Consider the following 15,577-nt stretch of genomic DNA (forward strand, 5'->3'; position numbering starts at 1 on the left):
GAGAAAGAGCTGAGTCTCAGCAAGGAAATCAGTTGAAGTACATCTAAAGTGACTGGGTACCATAAATCTGGGATGTGAAGAGACGTTCTCACAACAGCTGAAGAGTGCTGGTACACTGGAGAGAGGAGACCAGGGGTGTCAGCATGTTCAAGTGCTTACTTTAAGATTTCTATTAGAGATATGTTTATGGTTGTTGCTGTAATGAAGAACCTGTGTGAGAAACAGCTCCTGCTTTTCTACTGTTCTACCACTGAGAGCATCCTTGTGCATGGCATGACTGTGTGGTACAATGGATACTCTGCAGCGGACAAAAAACAAACAAAAAAACAATGCAGAGAGTGATTAACACAGCTCAAAAGATCATCAGCTGTTCTCTTCTCTGGAGGAATTGCCAAATCTGGGCTGCACTCTAAAGGGCCTTTCACACTGAACGCGTCAGAAGCATCAAAAATTGGTCTAAAAAGCATTAGTTTCAATGAGACGCGTTGCTTTTTAGACATGTCAGAAGCGTCGCGTCAAAAGCCGAGCTAAAACAACGCTTCTGACAGGAGCGCACATTGCCGCTTGTCGGCAAGCTGATGCAGTCACAAAGTTCAATCTAATCCAACTTTCGACACTCTGAGCTGTGACGTACCTTCGCATTGTCCAATACGAATGACATGTCGGGCCAAAACACGGAAGACTAGTGGCAGAAACCACTGATCTCTACAAAATGGATTGGTGTAGAAACCACTGATCTCTACAAAATGGATCGCTGTAGAAACCACTGATCTCTACAAAATGGATCGGTGCAGAAACCACTGATCTGTACAAAACATTGACATGTGACAGGACTGCTCATTTATAGAGCAGTTTTCTGCAGAATAATCATTGGAAATGTTTTTTGTTGTTGTTTGTTACCTCAACATTTCTGATTACTGTTAAAAAAAAGTTTAGAACACTTGTAATTAAAATAGCCAAATAAATCAATAAATGATTCTTTAGAAACCTTAAAGTTATTTTAGATTAGATCATTTCTTGTTTAACATAAGGAACCTTGGACATTTATTTTTAGACAAATAAAATAACATGGAAACTTGTACATTTTCTTTTAAGTCTGGTAGATTATTTATATCTCATTTCAACCAGAAAAACAGACACTAAATAAATACAAATGTTTATTATAAATGCAACAGGAAATAATTTAACAATGACTGCAGTGTGATTGTAAAGTTGGATTTCTGTGACATAAACCACATGATGAATTATTTTATATATGTAGTCATTTCAACTTGTAATTTTGTCAAAATATGTAATTGCCTTTAATACTGTTATCAGGACAGAGTCATTTCTAAAATATAAATTTGAACACAATAAGTGGAGAGCTTCTACCTGTGCAAATGTCTTTTGACTTTGATTCATGGACATTTTTAATGATCTGTTCATTTATTGTTAAAATATAAAATGAAACAGCTTTTTAAAAAATAATAAAATAGTTGCTGTTGAAAGAACCTTTTATTTAGAAGCAGGTGATGTTATGCTGAATTCTTGGGACCAGATGAAGGTCTCTTCTGCAGCTTTGAACTCTGGTGGTGTTGCTGAAGAGCAGAGATGTTTTCTTTTGACTGGACTTCGTGGTGTTCAGCTCATCAATGGAAGTTTGGTTGTCTGCACAGCAAATGTTCCTGATTGGGACAAATAAATATTTCTTTAAATATAAAGAAACAATAAACAGTTTATATAAAAAAAAAAAAAAAAAAAGATGGGGAAAAAAAACACCCGAAAAAAAAAAGTTATATAAGTTGAGCTTTTGTAATGTCTGAAAAAAGCTGTAGCTTTATTTGGTAAAAATGAAAAAGACTGAACCATTTACAAATTAAAGCGTTCACTCAGATCAACTGTGCTAAAGGCTACACTAACGTTAGCCGATCAATAAACCTTCACAGCAGTGCAAATGTCACATTTTATTTTAATATTATTCTCACCTCGAAAAAGCTGCAGAACTAAACTCTGTTGGGCAAACTGGGACTTCGCATATATCCAAAAAGTGGGAGATTTCGGACTGAGTGGGTTTGCTCCATCACCCCTGGCTGCCTGCCTCGGTCTGCCCAGGAATGATGCCTGAACCCTGGCTTCTCCGTGCGGGTTGGCTCGCTGTCGTGGTTCGATCAATATCCCACCAAGTCGTCAGTCCTCCCTCGGTCGGCGTCACTCCGATAAGTAGCTGAAAAAAAAAAGCTTCTCCCAGCAGGGTGATGGGAGAATCGTTCTACTGCTGTTTTTTAAAGCTTTTTTGTGTTTCAGGCGACCCAAATTCAAGATGGCGATCGCTGAACTTTTTCAGGTTGTGGAAACAGCCAGAGTGTGACATAGTTGCTATCTCTGCTGCCTTGCCGCTTCCGAAGCGACGCATTGGAAACGCATCAGCCTGGCGTTACGACACGATGGGAAGCGTTAAAGCGTCGCGCTGAAGCGTTCAATGTGAAAGGCCCTTAAGACCCCGTTCACACTGAGGTTTGCAATCCATCTTGAGGCAGATTCAGTCCGGATTACTTCGCAGCCAGATAGTGTTCAGATTTGTTTTTAAAATCTGGCTCATCCCACGAGGCCACATTCAGAACCACATTCCGGTTCTATGCTATTTTGCATGCAAAGTAAACACCAAACAATAAACCGCATTTTATCGGAGAGTCTTCTTTGACTCAAGCCTCATTTTCTGACAGTGCAACAAAATTCTGATTTACCTGGTTTTTCACAGCTTGTCTTTTCCCTGGGGTTGTATTTTATGGTGAAATATGAACAAAAATGTTCACAAATTCATGCCCTGGTTTACAAAATTGTGGATGTGCCCCTGGATTTTTAGAGCAACTTTTGATGTACAGGTACAGACTGCGACTTTTTGAAGTCATGTCAAACCAGGCAGATGCAGATTTTTTATTTTATCTAGCTCTTATTTTGTGTTAATGCGGATTTTGTGGGGAAAACTGCACAGGGAAGAACTTCTCAGTGCAAATAAAACCTTCCAGTCTGGATCCTGTCAATTTTCTGACATCTGAACGAGCTCTGGTGTGTACATACATGTTTCTGTATGTCACAGCGAAACTGTTTTACTGAAGAAGTCACAGGGTGCACGGATGTTGTCCGAGCTCATCCTACACACGCGTCTGAATTCAAGTTATGCGTGCGCATGCATGGGGTGCTGTGTGCCATTTTATTTTTACCAATGAGAAGGAATAATGGACAGCTTCATGGATTAACTGCAGTCGACTCCTTCAAATAGGTAAACATAAATTTGTGTGATATTTCAGAAAATAACTTATTACCTCACAAAAGTTAACTTTTTATGCTCACGCCATTAACCTGCAGTCTGTCGCTGCTGTGACGGTTTTCTGACGTAGACATCGGAGCACAGGTGTGTGTGTGTGTGTGTGTGTATTTCACACAGAAACAATATTATTATGAATTAACTATATTGGAAATTTGTACAAATTGTAACCATGGTAGTCTGCGATTTTCTGTTTTTTTATGGTTGGTGGGTGACTGACAGGCTCGTCTGTCCAGGGCGGGCCCAACTGACTCAGAGGGCGAGCAAGGCACCCTAAGGCCCACTCACGATGCCAGGCCTGTGTCTGGCTGGTCTCCGCCTCGTGCGTGCATGCAGATAAGGAAGCAGGCACCCAGCAGCGAGTTCTTCCATTTCATTGGCTGGAGAGCACTTTGCACAGAGCGCCTCTGATTGGCTCACTTAGATATAAGATAGGCTGCTTCTTTGCTATTGTACTCATTTATTTCCGCTGCATAAAATTCTATTCATAGTTTTTAGCTCAAATGTTAAGTATTTTTTCACTGACATGCAAAATTATAGCAGAACAGCAAAAAAAAGTCTTTAAAAGCACATTTTGGAAACCATCAGCCCAGTAAGTTAGCTGGTTTTGTGTCATCATAAAAAATAAAGATAAAACAATGGGTGAAACACCTACCAGGTAAAAAAAAAAATTAAAGAATTTGGAAGCTAAAAATGTTTCTGGTTTCTATTATCAGTTATTAATACTGTGTCTCAAGGAGGTTAAGTACAGTAGCTACAGTATTATGATTAAATACATAAATGAAATCTGTCACCCTGAGGGTGACGAGTAACTTGCATTTCAAAAACAATGCTGTAAAAAGAACTGTCTGCACCACATCTTTAAACATTGTACGAGGTCTATTAGAAAAGTATCCGACCTTATTATTTTTTTCAAAAACCATATGGATTTGAATCACGTGTGATTGCGTCAGACAAGCTTGATCCCTCGTGCGCATGCGTGAGTTTTTCCACGCCTGTCGGTTGCGTCATTCGCCTGTGAGCAGGCTTTGAGTGAGGGGTGGTCCACCCCCTCGGCGGATTTTCATTGTCAGGAAATGGCGGAATGATTTGGGCTTTTTTTCCATCAGAATTTTTTCAGATAGTGTTAGAGACTGGCAGCTGGAAACCATTCGAAAAATTTATCTGGCTTTTGGTGAAAATTTTACGGGCTTCACAGAGAATAAGGACTGTTACTACAGCTTTAAGGACGGCTTTATGGATCGGCGTTCGGTGCGCTGTGCTCCGTGCCGCCATCGAGAGCCACAAACCACCGGATCATTTCTAAACGGATGGCTCTGTGGAGCCGGGACCGTCGTGTGCACTTTCTCTGGTTATCACAAGAGCACGGGACATGTTCTGGCAAGTCCAGGCACATCCACAATTTCTCGGATAATCACTCGATGGAAAAACCACAGACAGCTGTCTGAATGCCATCTCAAAGCCGTCCTGTGAGACCAAAACGGAGGTGTTCCTTTGTCTCGCTCCATCAGCAAATCGGTCGTGACGCGCGAAACCTCTGCTCGGCTTTCCATGACAAAATCTCTTGTTAAAAGTGAAATCTGCCGGAAAACAGTTGATGTCCAGCTCTTGTGATAACCAGAGAAAGTGCACACGACGGTCCCGGCTCCACAGAGCCATCCGTTTAGAAATGATCCGGTGGTTTGTGGCTCTCGATGGCGGCACAGAGCGCGCCATGCCGAGTGTCCTTAAAGCCGTTCTTAAAGCTGTAGTAACAGTCCTTATTCTCTGTGAAGCCCGTAAAATTTTCACTGAAAGCCAGATACATTTTTCGAATGGTTTCCAGCTGCCAGTCTCTAACAGTTTCTGAAAAAATTCTGATGGAAAAAAAGCCCAAATCATTCCGCCATTTCCTGACAATGAAAATCCGCCGAGGGGGCTGGACCACTCCTCACTCAAAGCCTGCTCACAGGCGAATGATGCAACCGACAGGCGTGGAAAAACTCACGCATGCGCACGAGGGTTCAAGCTTGTCTGAAGCAATCACACGTGATTCAAATCCATATGGTTTTTGAAAAAAAAATAATAAGGTCGGATACTTTTCTAATAGACCTCGTATAGTGACCCAGTCTTTCCATCATAACATTACTCAATGACATCATACCTGAGCAATCATGCTATCTTTGATTTGAAACATGTCGTCTGGTACAATTGATGTACCAGACGACATGTCACTCAGAAATGAAATTTGACCTATGTTTAGGTCACATTTGACCTCACGAACAAGCCCTGAAGGCCAAGGTCATCTGCTTTTCTGAGGCAACGTCACTTTTGAAAGGCCAGTCCCTATAATTCCCTGATATATGGATGCAGAAATTTAAGAAAATGCTTTCAGGAATGTTCATTTACTGAGCGGCCTTTGACCTTTGTTTAATCATATTGTGACCTTGATCTTTGACCTCAACTTGTTTCTCATGTCAAGAGAAGTTTTCTTCAAGTTTCTACATGTCCATTTTGAAGATGATCCAGGATGATTTGCACACTTTTTCACACCCTTAAATATCAAAACGTTGCACCCTTTTCTCAACATAATGTCACCAAATCACGTCATATCGCAAAGCTTTCGGTATGTTTGTAATCCTCTCATCAAGCCCTATGCTTCGGTGTATTACAGGACATGTTTTACTCAAATATGAAATTTGACCTACTTGTAGGTCATCTTTGACCTCCAGGTAAACCCTGAATGTCAAGGTCAATCACTTATCCCAGGTAATGGCTTATATGGGCAAGACCATTCACCATATTCGTGCAAAATGTGGAAGCAAAAAAGCACAAATTGCTACCAGGAAAGTTTTTGGGGTGATTTTATTGTTTATCCTTCTTGTGACCTTGACCTTACAGTTTTTTGTTTTTTTTTGCATGACAAAAGAAGTCTTCCTCAAGTGTCGACTTGTTAGCTTTGAAGATGATGCAAGATGATGTGCATGCCTTTTCACACCCTTAAAAATCTAAAATTTGCACCGTTTTCCTCATCATAACATCACCAAATGACATCATAAGAGAAAAATACTGACATATTCTGAACCCTCTGAGCGAGACCTATAACTTGGTGTATTACACAACATGTTTTACTCAAATATGAAATCTGAAATCTACTTGTAGGTCATGTTTGACCTCAACGCAAACCCTGAAGGTCAAGGTCAATTGCTTATCCCAGTTAATGGCTTATGGGCAAGGCCATTCACTATATTCATGCTAAATGTGGAGGCAAAAAAAAAAAAAAAGCACAAAGTGAGACCAGGAATGTTTTTTTTTTTTTTGGTGATTTTAGAGTTTGACCTGTGACCTTAACCTTTCTGTGTGCTGAAAGGTATCCCCCATAGGACTGCTATATATGAACTTACAAGAGTCTGAAATGTAAATTGCGTGCTCCAGAGTGTACTAAAGGTGAAAAATGCAATGATTAAAAAACAAACAAAAAAACACATACATGCTGACTAACAGACCATGCCAAAAAATTGGTTTGGCAACATAATAAATATATAAATAAAAATCACAGTTTCATTAGCTTTTTTGCATACCTGCAAATCTGGTTTTAGCAACAGTAACCAAAACAGCATCAGAACATGGTTTTAAGAACAAAAATACACATCAATGAAAGCAGGGTAACAAAGAATAAGCAGAGACCTTATGCCAGAGGTTAAGACGGTATATAACCGTTTATGTAAAGGAGGTCTGGAGGACCTCTTACATACCATTTTTAAATTCTTTGTAGGACATTCCACCAGAAACGCACACGTCCACTTCAAAAGTCTTGGATGAAAATATATGAACAGTGCATCATAAGGAGGGCATGTTGCACTATGAGAAACATATTATGCCACCTCATCAAGTTTTTATGATTGAATAAAATACATTTTTTTGCACATTTCAACCCAAAAATGTCAAGCCCTGCCACAGACAGATTTGTATTATATATGAATGATTTCCTTATAATTTATTTTCCAAAACTAACATTTTTGTATTAATCACAGGTCAGTGATGTGTTTTATATTCCTGTAAGAAATACAAGTGATGTTTCCTTCTTCTGTAGTAGAGTGTTAAGCACAGAAAATTTTCACAGATTTTCAAATGCATACTCGCAGATATGTAATCCCAAGAGGATAACTCATCAGCATTTTCTCAAATTGGTTTATATAAAAATAATGCTTCTGTGTGACATGACTGACAGTGTTGTGACAGGACTGACATTATGGATTTTGCTGATGTACGAAAGGTATGTTTTGTATACTTTAATTATGTTTTGCTAAACATTGTATGAAGAACGTTTTACTTCATTTTATTACACAGTGAATATAATAAATAGCTAGAATAGCATTGAACAGCACAATGGTGCTACATCATACTATTACCAGGGTAGGCAGATTACTGTCTGGATTATTACAAATTAGATGGCAATAACAGTCATTTCCAAGGCACCAATATATTACTACATAATATTACATTATATTATATAGTAATATTACATAATATTACTGTAGTATTACCCTATTGCCAAGCTGTAATATGAAGTGGTACAGAGATGATAGTCCTTTCTGACCTTGAAGGCCCTGGCTGAAGCCCTTGCCGTAGCTGTGAAACTGTGGCTTTTCTCTTAAGCCTAGCCCTTTGTTGCTGCTCTCTCCATAATTTGCGTCTATGTCTTTGGTCTCGTTCATTCAGTTCATGAATACGTTTCCTCTTTGTCTTGGTCTGCCTCCATCTCTCGCTTTCTCTCTGAAGATGTTTCTCCCTTCTCTCAGGGTCTGCATTGCATCGTGCCCGACATTGTCTCTGTCTCTCAGCTGCACTAAATGGAGCCATACCTGCAATTTGTACGAATTAAAATAATTCCGTCATTATAACTCAACTCCGTAAAAAAAAAAAAAAAAAAAAAAAAAAAAAAAGACCCATGTTCAACACCCATCGTCCATGAGCATAAAATGCTTCAAATTTACAGTGTAATGTCTATTTAGTGAAACAAAATTTTCTGGCATGCATTAAATACATACAGTTGTTTGCAAACATTTGGGCACCCCTGATAATTTTCAGGATTTTCCTATATAAATCACTAGTTGTCTGGATCAGAAATTTCATTTAAAAATATCATACAGCAGACGAACACACTGATATTTGTTTCTAGTATTTACAGAAAGTGTGCAATAATTATTTCAACAAAATTAGGCAGGTGCATCAACAGGGCTGGCATTTAGGCAATATGGCTAAGCCTGAAACTAATTTGTCAAGGGGTTTTGGGGCTGCCTAGGTCCCCAATGGGATCCAGGGGCAAAGCCCCGGGCTGGGGGCTGTGATTTTCAGGCCTTTTCAAACCTGTTTGGAAAGCTCTCAGGAACACTCAATGTTAAAGATTTTAAACAGTCATTACCATCTTTGAGGTCAAGTGGTTTGTGTTTTACAATGCAATTTTCTAAAAGCAAAAATAAAATAACCACAAACAATGAAGCTATGAGAGCTGTAATTTACTAAAAACAACAACATCAGTACTGTAGTTATAGGCATAGGTTCTACTGACACCTGCAGAAGACCTGACTAAAGGTCTTCTCCCCCGATTGCTCAGTTTAGACATGCATCCAGCTCGAGGAAGAGTCCTGGTGGATCCGAACTTCTTCCATTTATAGACAATGGAGGCCACTGTGCTCATTTGGATCTTCAAAGCAGCAGAAATGTTTCTGTACTGTTCACCATATTTGTGCCTCGACACAATCCTGTCTCTGAGGTCTACAGACAATTCCTTTGACTTCATGCTTCAACCCTATCTGAGGACTTTGACTTCATGCTTGGTATGTGGTCTGACATGTCCTGTCAACTGTGGGACCTTATATGTAGACAGGTGTGTACCTTTCCAAATCATGTCCAATCAACTCAATTTACCCCAGGTGGACTCCAATTAAGCTGTAGAAGCATCTCAAGGATGATCAGTGGAAACATGATGCACCTGAGCTCAATGAAAAAGTTTGTGAATCCTTATGTACATGCGATTTTTAATTTTTTTAGTTTTTTATTTTTAATAAATTTGCAAAAATCAAAAAAAAAAAAAAAAATCCCATTGTCATTATGGGATATTGTGTGTAGAAGTTTGAGGAAAAAAAAATAAATTTTCATCCTGCTGCAGAGATGGTTGTCCTTCTAGAAGGTTCTGTTCTCTCCACAGAAGAATGCTGGAGCTCTGACAGAGTGACCATTAGGTTCTTGGTCAACTCCCTGACTAAGGCCCTTCTCTCCCACTCGCTCAGTTTAGACAGGCAGCCAGTTCTAGGATGGGTCCTGGTGGATCTGAACTTCTTCCATTAACAGATGATGGAGGTCACTGTACTCATTCGGACCTTCAAAGCAGCAGAAATGTTTCTGTATCCTTCCCCACATTTGTGCCTCAAGACAATCCCGTCTCAGAGGTCTACGGACAATTCCTTTGACTTCATGCTTGGTTTGTGCTGTGACATACACTGTCAACTGTGGGACCTTATATGTAGACAGGTGTGTTGTATGGCTGGGGGGCCTGGCTGCCTTTTTGTTTCTGTCTTTTGTTTTTTCCTTCCAGGTGGCTTGCATTTGGGACTGAGTGGCTGTGTTGCTGAGGTTATCAGGACCTCACCCTGATCACCTGCGGCTCGTCAGGACTCACAGCTGTGGTGCATCTATATGGATTGGAACATGGTGGCATTTAAGACTGGAGTATACAGTGTGTATTTGCCAGAGACTCGACCTTGTGACCAGACGGGTGAGATCGTCGTCTCGGGAGCCATCTCATCATCACTGGATGCAGAGAACGCCCAGGGTTTGATGCACGGTCTGTGAAAGAGGAGGGGGTGAGGTCTCACGCTCGTCAGCACACTTCATGAGGTACGTTAGATTTTGTGACTAACATTTATACAGTCAGTAAATGTGGTGTCCCTCACACCTTTTTATATTGAGCTGTATGTTAGTCATGTATCGGCTTCCACTGCAGTGGAGTTTTGTGAACTGGATGTTCCATGCCTGCAGGTTGGGAAGCTGATTAGTAATCAAGCCAGGAAGTGTTTGCTGTTTGTACACCTTTAAGTGTTCTCTCTGTGTGTAGAGTGTGGACTCACATAATGGTTCCTTCTTTCACAGACTCGGTTTGTTGCGGCCACCTGGGGGGTGTCGGCGGGGTCCTTGGGTCCGAACAGCTTCTGGCTCCGGACCGTTAGCGCTGCTGGGAGCGCACCACGCCAGACCGCACTTTCTTTTGTTATTTTTTGTATCACTGTTATGTATTAAATTCAGTTAGCCTTTGTACCGTGCTCTGCTTATTTCATACTGGGTCCTTCAAACGCTGGTCGGTTCTCCGAGCTGCGTCCGACACATAACAAGGTGTGTGCCTTTACAAATCATGCCCAATCAACTGACTTTACCACATGTGGATTCAATTAAGCTGTAGAAACTTACTGATATACTTAGGCAATGATGTGTGATCAAAAAAATGTAACATGAAAAAAATAAATTAAATGGTTATATTTATCCAGTGATTTGTACTATAAATTTATTTTACTTTTAACTTCACCAGTGCTAGATCATTTTTTTATACAAAATTACTGAATTTTCACATTTGCCGTTCAAATACTGAGAAGAAACATGCAGTGAGGCAGCAGCCTGCTGTGTCTCAACTTGCACAATCACTGAGCTAACCGCTGGAATGCTGTGCAGTGAGACTGTTTTACTGTCTCTCTGTATATTGCTATTAAAATGGTCAAACACTTTGGCTGTATGAACTTAAATTCCATAGTTTAGCTGATGTGCATAATGTACAGTGTTTTTTGTCAACACCTGTATGTGTGTGTAACGTGTTTTGTGTGCTGAGCGATCGCAAAACAGCTGCAAAAAGGTACCAAGTGAGGCACGTAGTTCTCCTGCCTCATGTTAGGGGGCACTAGTGATCCCAGGGATTCTTCTTGCAGCAACTCCTTAGCTGCAGAATGAGTGACAGCGAGCTACAAGAGCAGCCGTTCATTTATTTTTTCCTCTCATCTGGACTTTACTTTCAGAATGGAGGATTACATATCCAAACTGAAACAATTTTTAAAACTGGACTTTAAATCGAAGCAGGGGGTAATAATTAAAGGAAGACCAAAGACTAAAAGGTTTGCTTAACACAACAGAAGAGTCGCTTTTTCAAATGGAGTGGGACACACTAAAGTCTGGCTGTGTGGACGTCCAGTAAGAAACTGACTACTTCTGCTTTTCCTGCCTTATTTTCTCAACTTGTGACAATGTCGGTACTCAGATGGGATATTGTGACCTGAACAAGCGGTCGACCGCTCACATTCAAAGCCAGAAAAGGAAGAAAACAGAGTCAGAACAGGACTGATGAAGGACGACTGTCTTCCCTGGCAGTGATCTCCACTGAGACAGACAGACTTTTAAAACTGAGGGAAGATAAGGAAAACTTCCACAAGCAAGTCATCGATGCTTTTATTCAGAAGAAGTGGTACATATGGACTTCATTTAAAAGTAAAGGTAGAAACATAACAATGTTGCGTATGGGGGGAAGCTTTTGAAAATTTGAGCTAAAAATTGGCCATTCTAGGGGTACCCAAAGGGGAAAAGCCAGGTACAACAGCCCAAGTCCCTTCATCATGTCCAGAAGGCTGGGGAAGTTTGTTGAGTGGGCAATCTCATTCTGGGTTAGCCAGTACATGGCCCTCAGTGAGGCAGTCGGAGTCCGTGGACATTTTTAAGTCAAGACTTAAAACCTATTTTTATTCTCTTTCTTATGAGTAGTTTTTATTTTGTTATGTTTTATTCTTTTACTTCTGTTTTTAATTAGGTATTTGAATTTTTTTATTTTTATTTATTTATTTTATTTTTTATGTTGAACTGTTTTGTGTGAGGCACCTTGAGATGGCTTTTCTTGTCATTTGGCGCTTTATAGGCTGATTAAGTTGAAATCATCAAATCAACATTTTATTGAGTCTTAAAGTAAATAAATATGAAACTGGTTACTGGATCCTTAAACTCTGGACATAATAAACTCTACATGGTGGATCCTTGACATAACAAATAAAATCTGTTAGTTTTTGTCAAAAGCATTTCCTTTCAGACATTGTTATTGGCATGAATATATTTCTATACCTATGAGCTGAGCTCGTGCAGCTGTGCTACAGGTCAGGTTTCTAAAGAATGCAGGACGTCTCATTTTGGGAAGAAAAAAACGTTTTAGTCAATTGTAGTTTCTTGTCTGTATTACAACGTTTGTAAGAGGTGTCATTTTATTTAAAGCGGCGATTTGTTTTGAAGTTATTAATTCCGAGCGCACTGTCTCAGCAAAGAGCCGTGCAGCGTTTAAAGCTGTGACAACAGAACAGAGGACGATTCTCGATTCTCGATTACAACAATCCACACAAAATCTACACAAAAGTGACTCATGATATTTTAATGGCTTTCAGAGGGGTTAAGAAGCGGACTTACCGCTTCTGAAGAGCAGCGAATCAAAGAGCCACGAGCCATTGAATCAAAGCATTGCTTCGATTCACGCTTCAAACTGGAGTCGCGCTGCACAAACGGTTGATTACAGACGCAGTATTGAAAATCGTAACAGTCCAAAATAAGAGTAACGGTCCAAAATTATAGAGTAACGGGCCATAACGCAAGTTTGCGCTAGCTAGAACCCTGGATGGATTTCAAAATAAACAATAGGTTGAATTAGACTATCACTCACTCATTTTCACTGTCTTCACTGTGAACTGTGGCTTGAATTCAGAGTTTGGGGGTCATCTCACACACTGTCTGCGGCACTTGGACCCAAAAAGAACAATCTTACTCTCATCAGTCCACAAAATATTCCTCCATTTCTCTTTAGGCCAGTTGATGTGTTCTTTGGCAAATTGTAATCTCTTCTGCACATGTCTTTTATTTAACAGAGGGACTTTGCGGGGGATTCTTGCAAATAAATTAGCTTCACACAGGCATCTTCTAACTGTCACAGCACTTACAATCAGATCTCAGCTCCATCAGATTACAGCTGATCTCTGACTCTTGCATGCCTCTACTGGTGGTTGGTTCTCACTGCGGTATTATATCACTTCCTGTTCCGGAGCACAGTGGTGCTTTGCTGTATCTGTTAGCTGTTTAATCTGCGTAGTTAGATTGATCTAGATAACTAGATAACGATTTGTTTCATGTGCCTTAACTAAAGCACTCCCTCTGCTGAATCACCTCTAAATTATTTACACATTATTCACTTTGTGTGTTTTTAGGAATCCGCTAGCTTAGTGCATCTACTAGCTCTTAGCCAGTTTAGCATGGCGGCTTCTCCTGTCTCTCCCGCACTTTTATGCTCTGGGTGTGAAATGTTTAGTTATTCCTCGGCCTCTTTTAGCAGTAATGGTACTTGTAATAAGTGTAGCTTATTCGTAGCTTTGGAGGCCAGGCTGGGCGAATTGGAAATTCGGCTCCGCACCTTGGAAAATCCTACAGCTAGCCAGGCCCCTGTAGTTGGTGCGGACCAAGGTAGCTTAGCCGCCGTTAGCTGTCCCCCAGCAGATCCCGAGCAGCCGGGAAAGCAGGGCGGCTGGGTGACTGTGAGGAGGAAGCGTAGTCCTAAACAGAAGCCCCCTGTACGCCAGAGCAGGCAACATTGAATGAAATTTGAAACTGCTGGCTAAGGCTAAGCGTAAATTTGGTAAGACTGTAATTCACGTCGGCAGGAATGACACCCGGTTACGCCAATCGGAGGTCACTAAAATAAATATTGAATCAGTGTGTAACTTTGCAAAAACAATGTCGGACTCTGTAGTTTTCTCTGGGCCCCTCCCCAATCGGACCGGGAGTGACATGTTTAGCCACATGTTCTCCTTGAATTGCTGGCTGTCTGAGTGGTGTCCAAAAAATGAGGTGGGCTTCATAGATAATTGGCAAAGCTTCTGGGGAAAACCTGGACTTGTTAGGAGAGACGGCATCCATCCCACTTTGGATGGAGCAGCTCTCATTTCTAGAAATCTGGCCAATTTTATTAAACCCTCCAAACCGTGACTATCCAGGGTTGGGACCAGGAAGCAGAGTTGTAGTCTACACCTCTCTGCAGCTTCTCTCCCCCCCCCCCCCCCCCCCCCATCACGCCAATACCCGATCCCCGTAGAGACGGTGCCTGCTCCCAGACCACCAACAACCAGTAAAAATCTATTTAAGCATAAAAATTCAAAAAGAAAAAATAATATAGCACCTTCAACTGCACCACAGACTAAAACAGTTAAATGTGGTCTATTAAACATTAGGTCTCTCTCTTCTAAGTCCCTGTTAGTAAATGATATAATAATTGATCAACATATTGATTTATTCTGCCTTACAGAAACCTGGTTACAGCAGGATGAATATGTTAGTTTAAATGAGTCAACACCCCCGAGTCACACTAACTGTCATAATGCTCGTAACACAGGCCGAGGGGGAGGATTAGCAGCAATCTTCCACTCCAGCTTATTAATTAATCAAAAACCCAGACAGAGCTTTAATTCATTTGAAAGCTTGACTCTTAGTCTTGTCCATCCAAACTGGAAGTCCCAAAAACCAGTTTTATTTGTTGTTATCTATCGTCCACCTGGTCGTTACTGTGAGTTTCTCTGTGAATTTTCAGACCTTTTGTCTGACTTAGTGCTTAGCTCAGATAAGATAATTACAGTGGGCGATTTTAACATCCACATAGATGCTGAGAATGCCTCAACACTGCATTTAATCTATTATTAGACTCAATTGGATAAACTCAAAATGTAAATGAGTCCACCCACCACTTTAACCATACTTTAGATCTTGTTCTGACTTATGGTATGGAAATTGAAGACCTAACAGTATTCCCTGAAAACCCCCTTCTGTCTGATCATTTCTTAATAACATTTACATTAACTTTAATGGACTACCCAGCAATGGGGAATAAGTTTCATTACAGTAGAAGTCTTTTGGAAAGCGCTGTAACTAGGTTTAAGGATATGATTCCTTCTTTGTTATGTTCTCCAATGCCATATACCAACACAGTGCAGAGTAGCTACCTAAACTCTGTGAGTGAGATAGATTATCTCATCAATAGTTTTACATCCTCATTGAGCACAACTTTGGATGCTGTAGGTCCTCTGAAAAAGAGAGCCTTAAATCAGAAGTGCCTGACTCCGTGGTATAACTCACAAACTCACAGCTTAAAGCAGATAACCCGTAAGTTGGAGAGGAAATGGCGTCTCACTAATTTAGAAGATCTTAAGTTAGCCTGGAAAAAGAGTCTGTTGCTCTATA

The 15,577-nt window shown here is 40.5% G+C and overlaps 2 protein-coding genes across 4 annotated transcripts in view; both read right to left on the reverse strand.

Moving 5' to 3' along the window:
- The window catches only part of LOC117507475, a 203,474-nt gene that overhangs the window by 63,666 nt on the left and 124,231 nt on the right, over positions 1-15,577 (reverse strand). The gene's annotated exons all lie outside the window — the stretch shown is intronic.
- Positions 1-15,577, reverse strand: part of LOC117507473 — a 153,431-nt gene that overhangs the window by 63,573 nt on the left and 74,281 nt on the right. The window contains exon 6 of one of the 3 annotated variants that reach the window (XM_034167349.1): positions 7,819-8,148. The exons of the other annotated variants lie outside the window; for them this stretch is intronic. Within the exon in view, the coding sequence (XP_034023240.1) occupies positions 7,832-8,148 (317 nt within the window). The 3' untranslated portion in view covers positions 7,819-7,831. Of the gene's footprint in view, positions 1-7,818; positions 8,149-15,577 lie in introns of those variants that run through there. 3 annotated transcript variants of the gene reach the window in all.

This window comes from Thalassophryne amazonica, chromosome 3 (genome assembly GCF_902500255.1).
Source record: "Thalassophryne amazonica chromosome 3, fThaAma1.1, whole genome shotgun sequence".
Lineage (NCBI taxonomy): Eukaryota > Metazoa > Chordata > Actinopteri > Batrachoidiformes > Batrachoididae > Thalassophryne > Thalassophryne amazonica.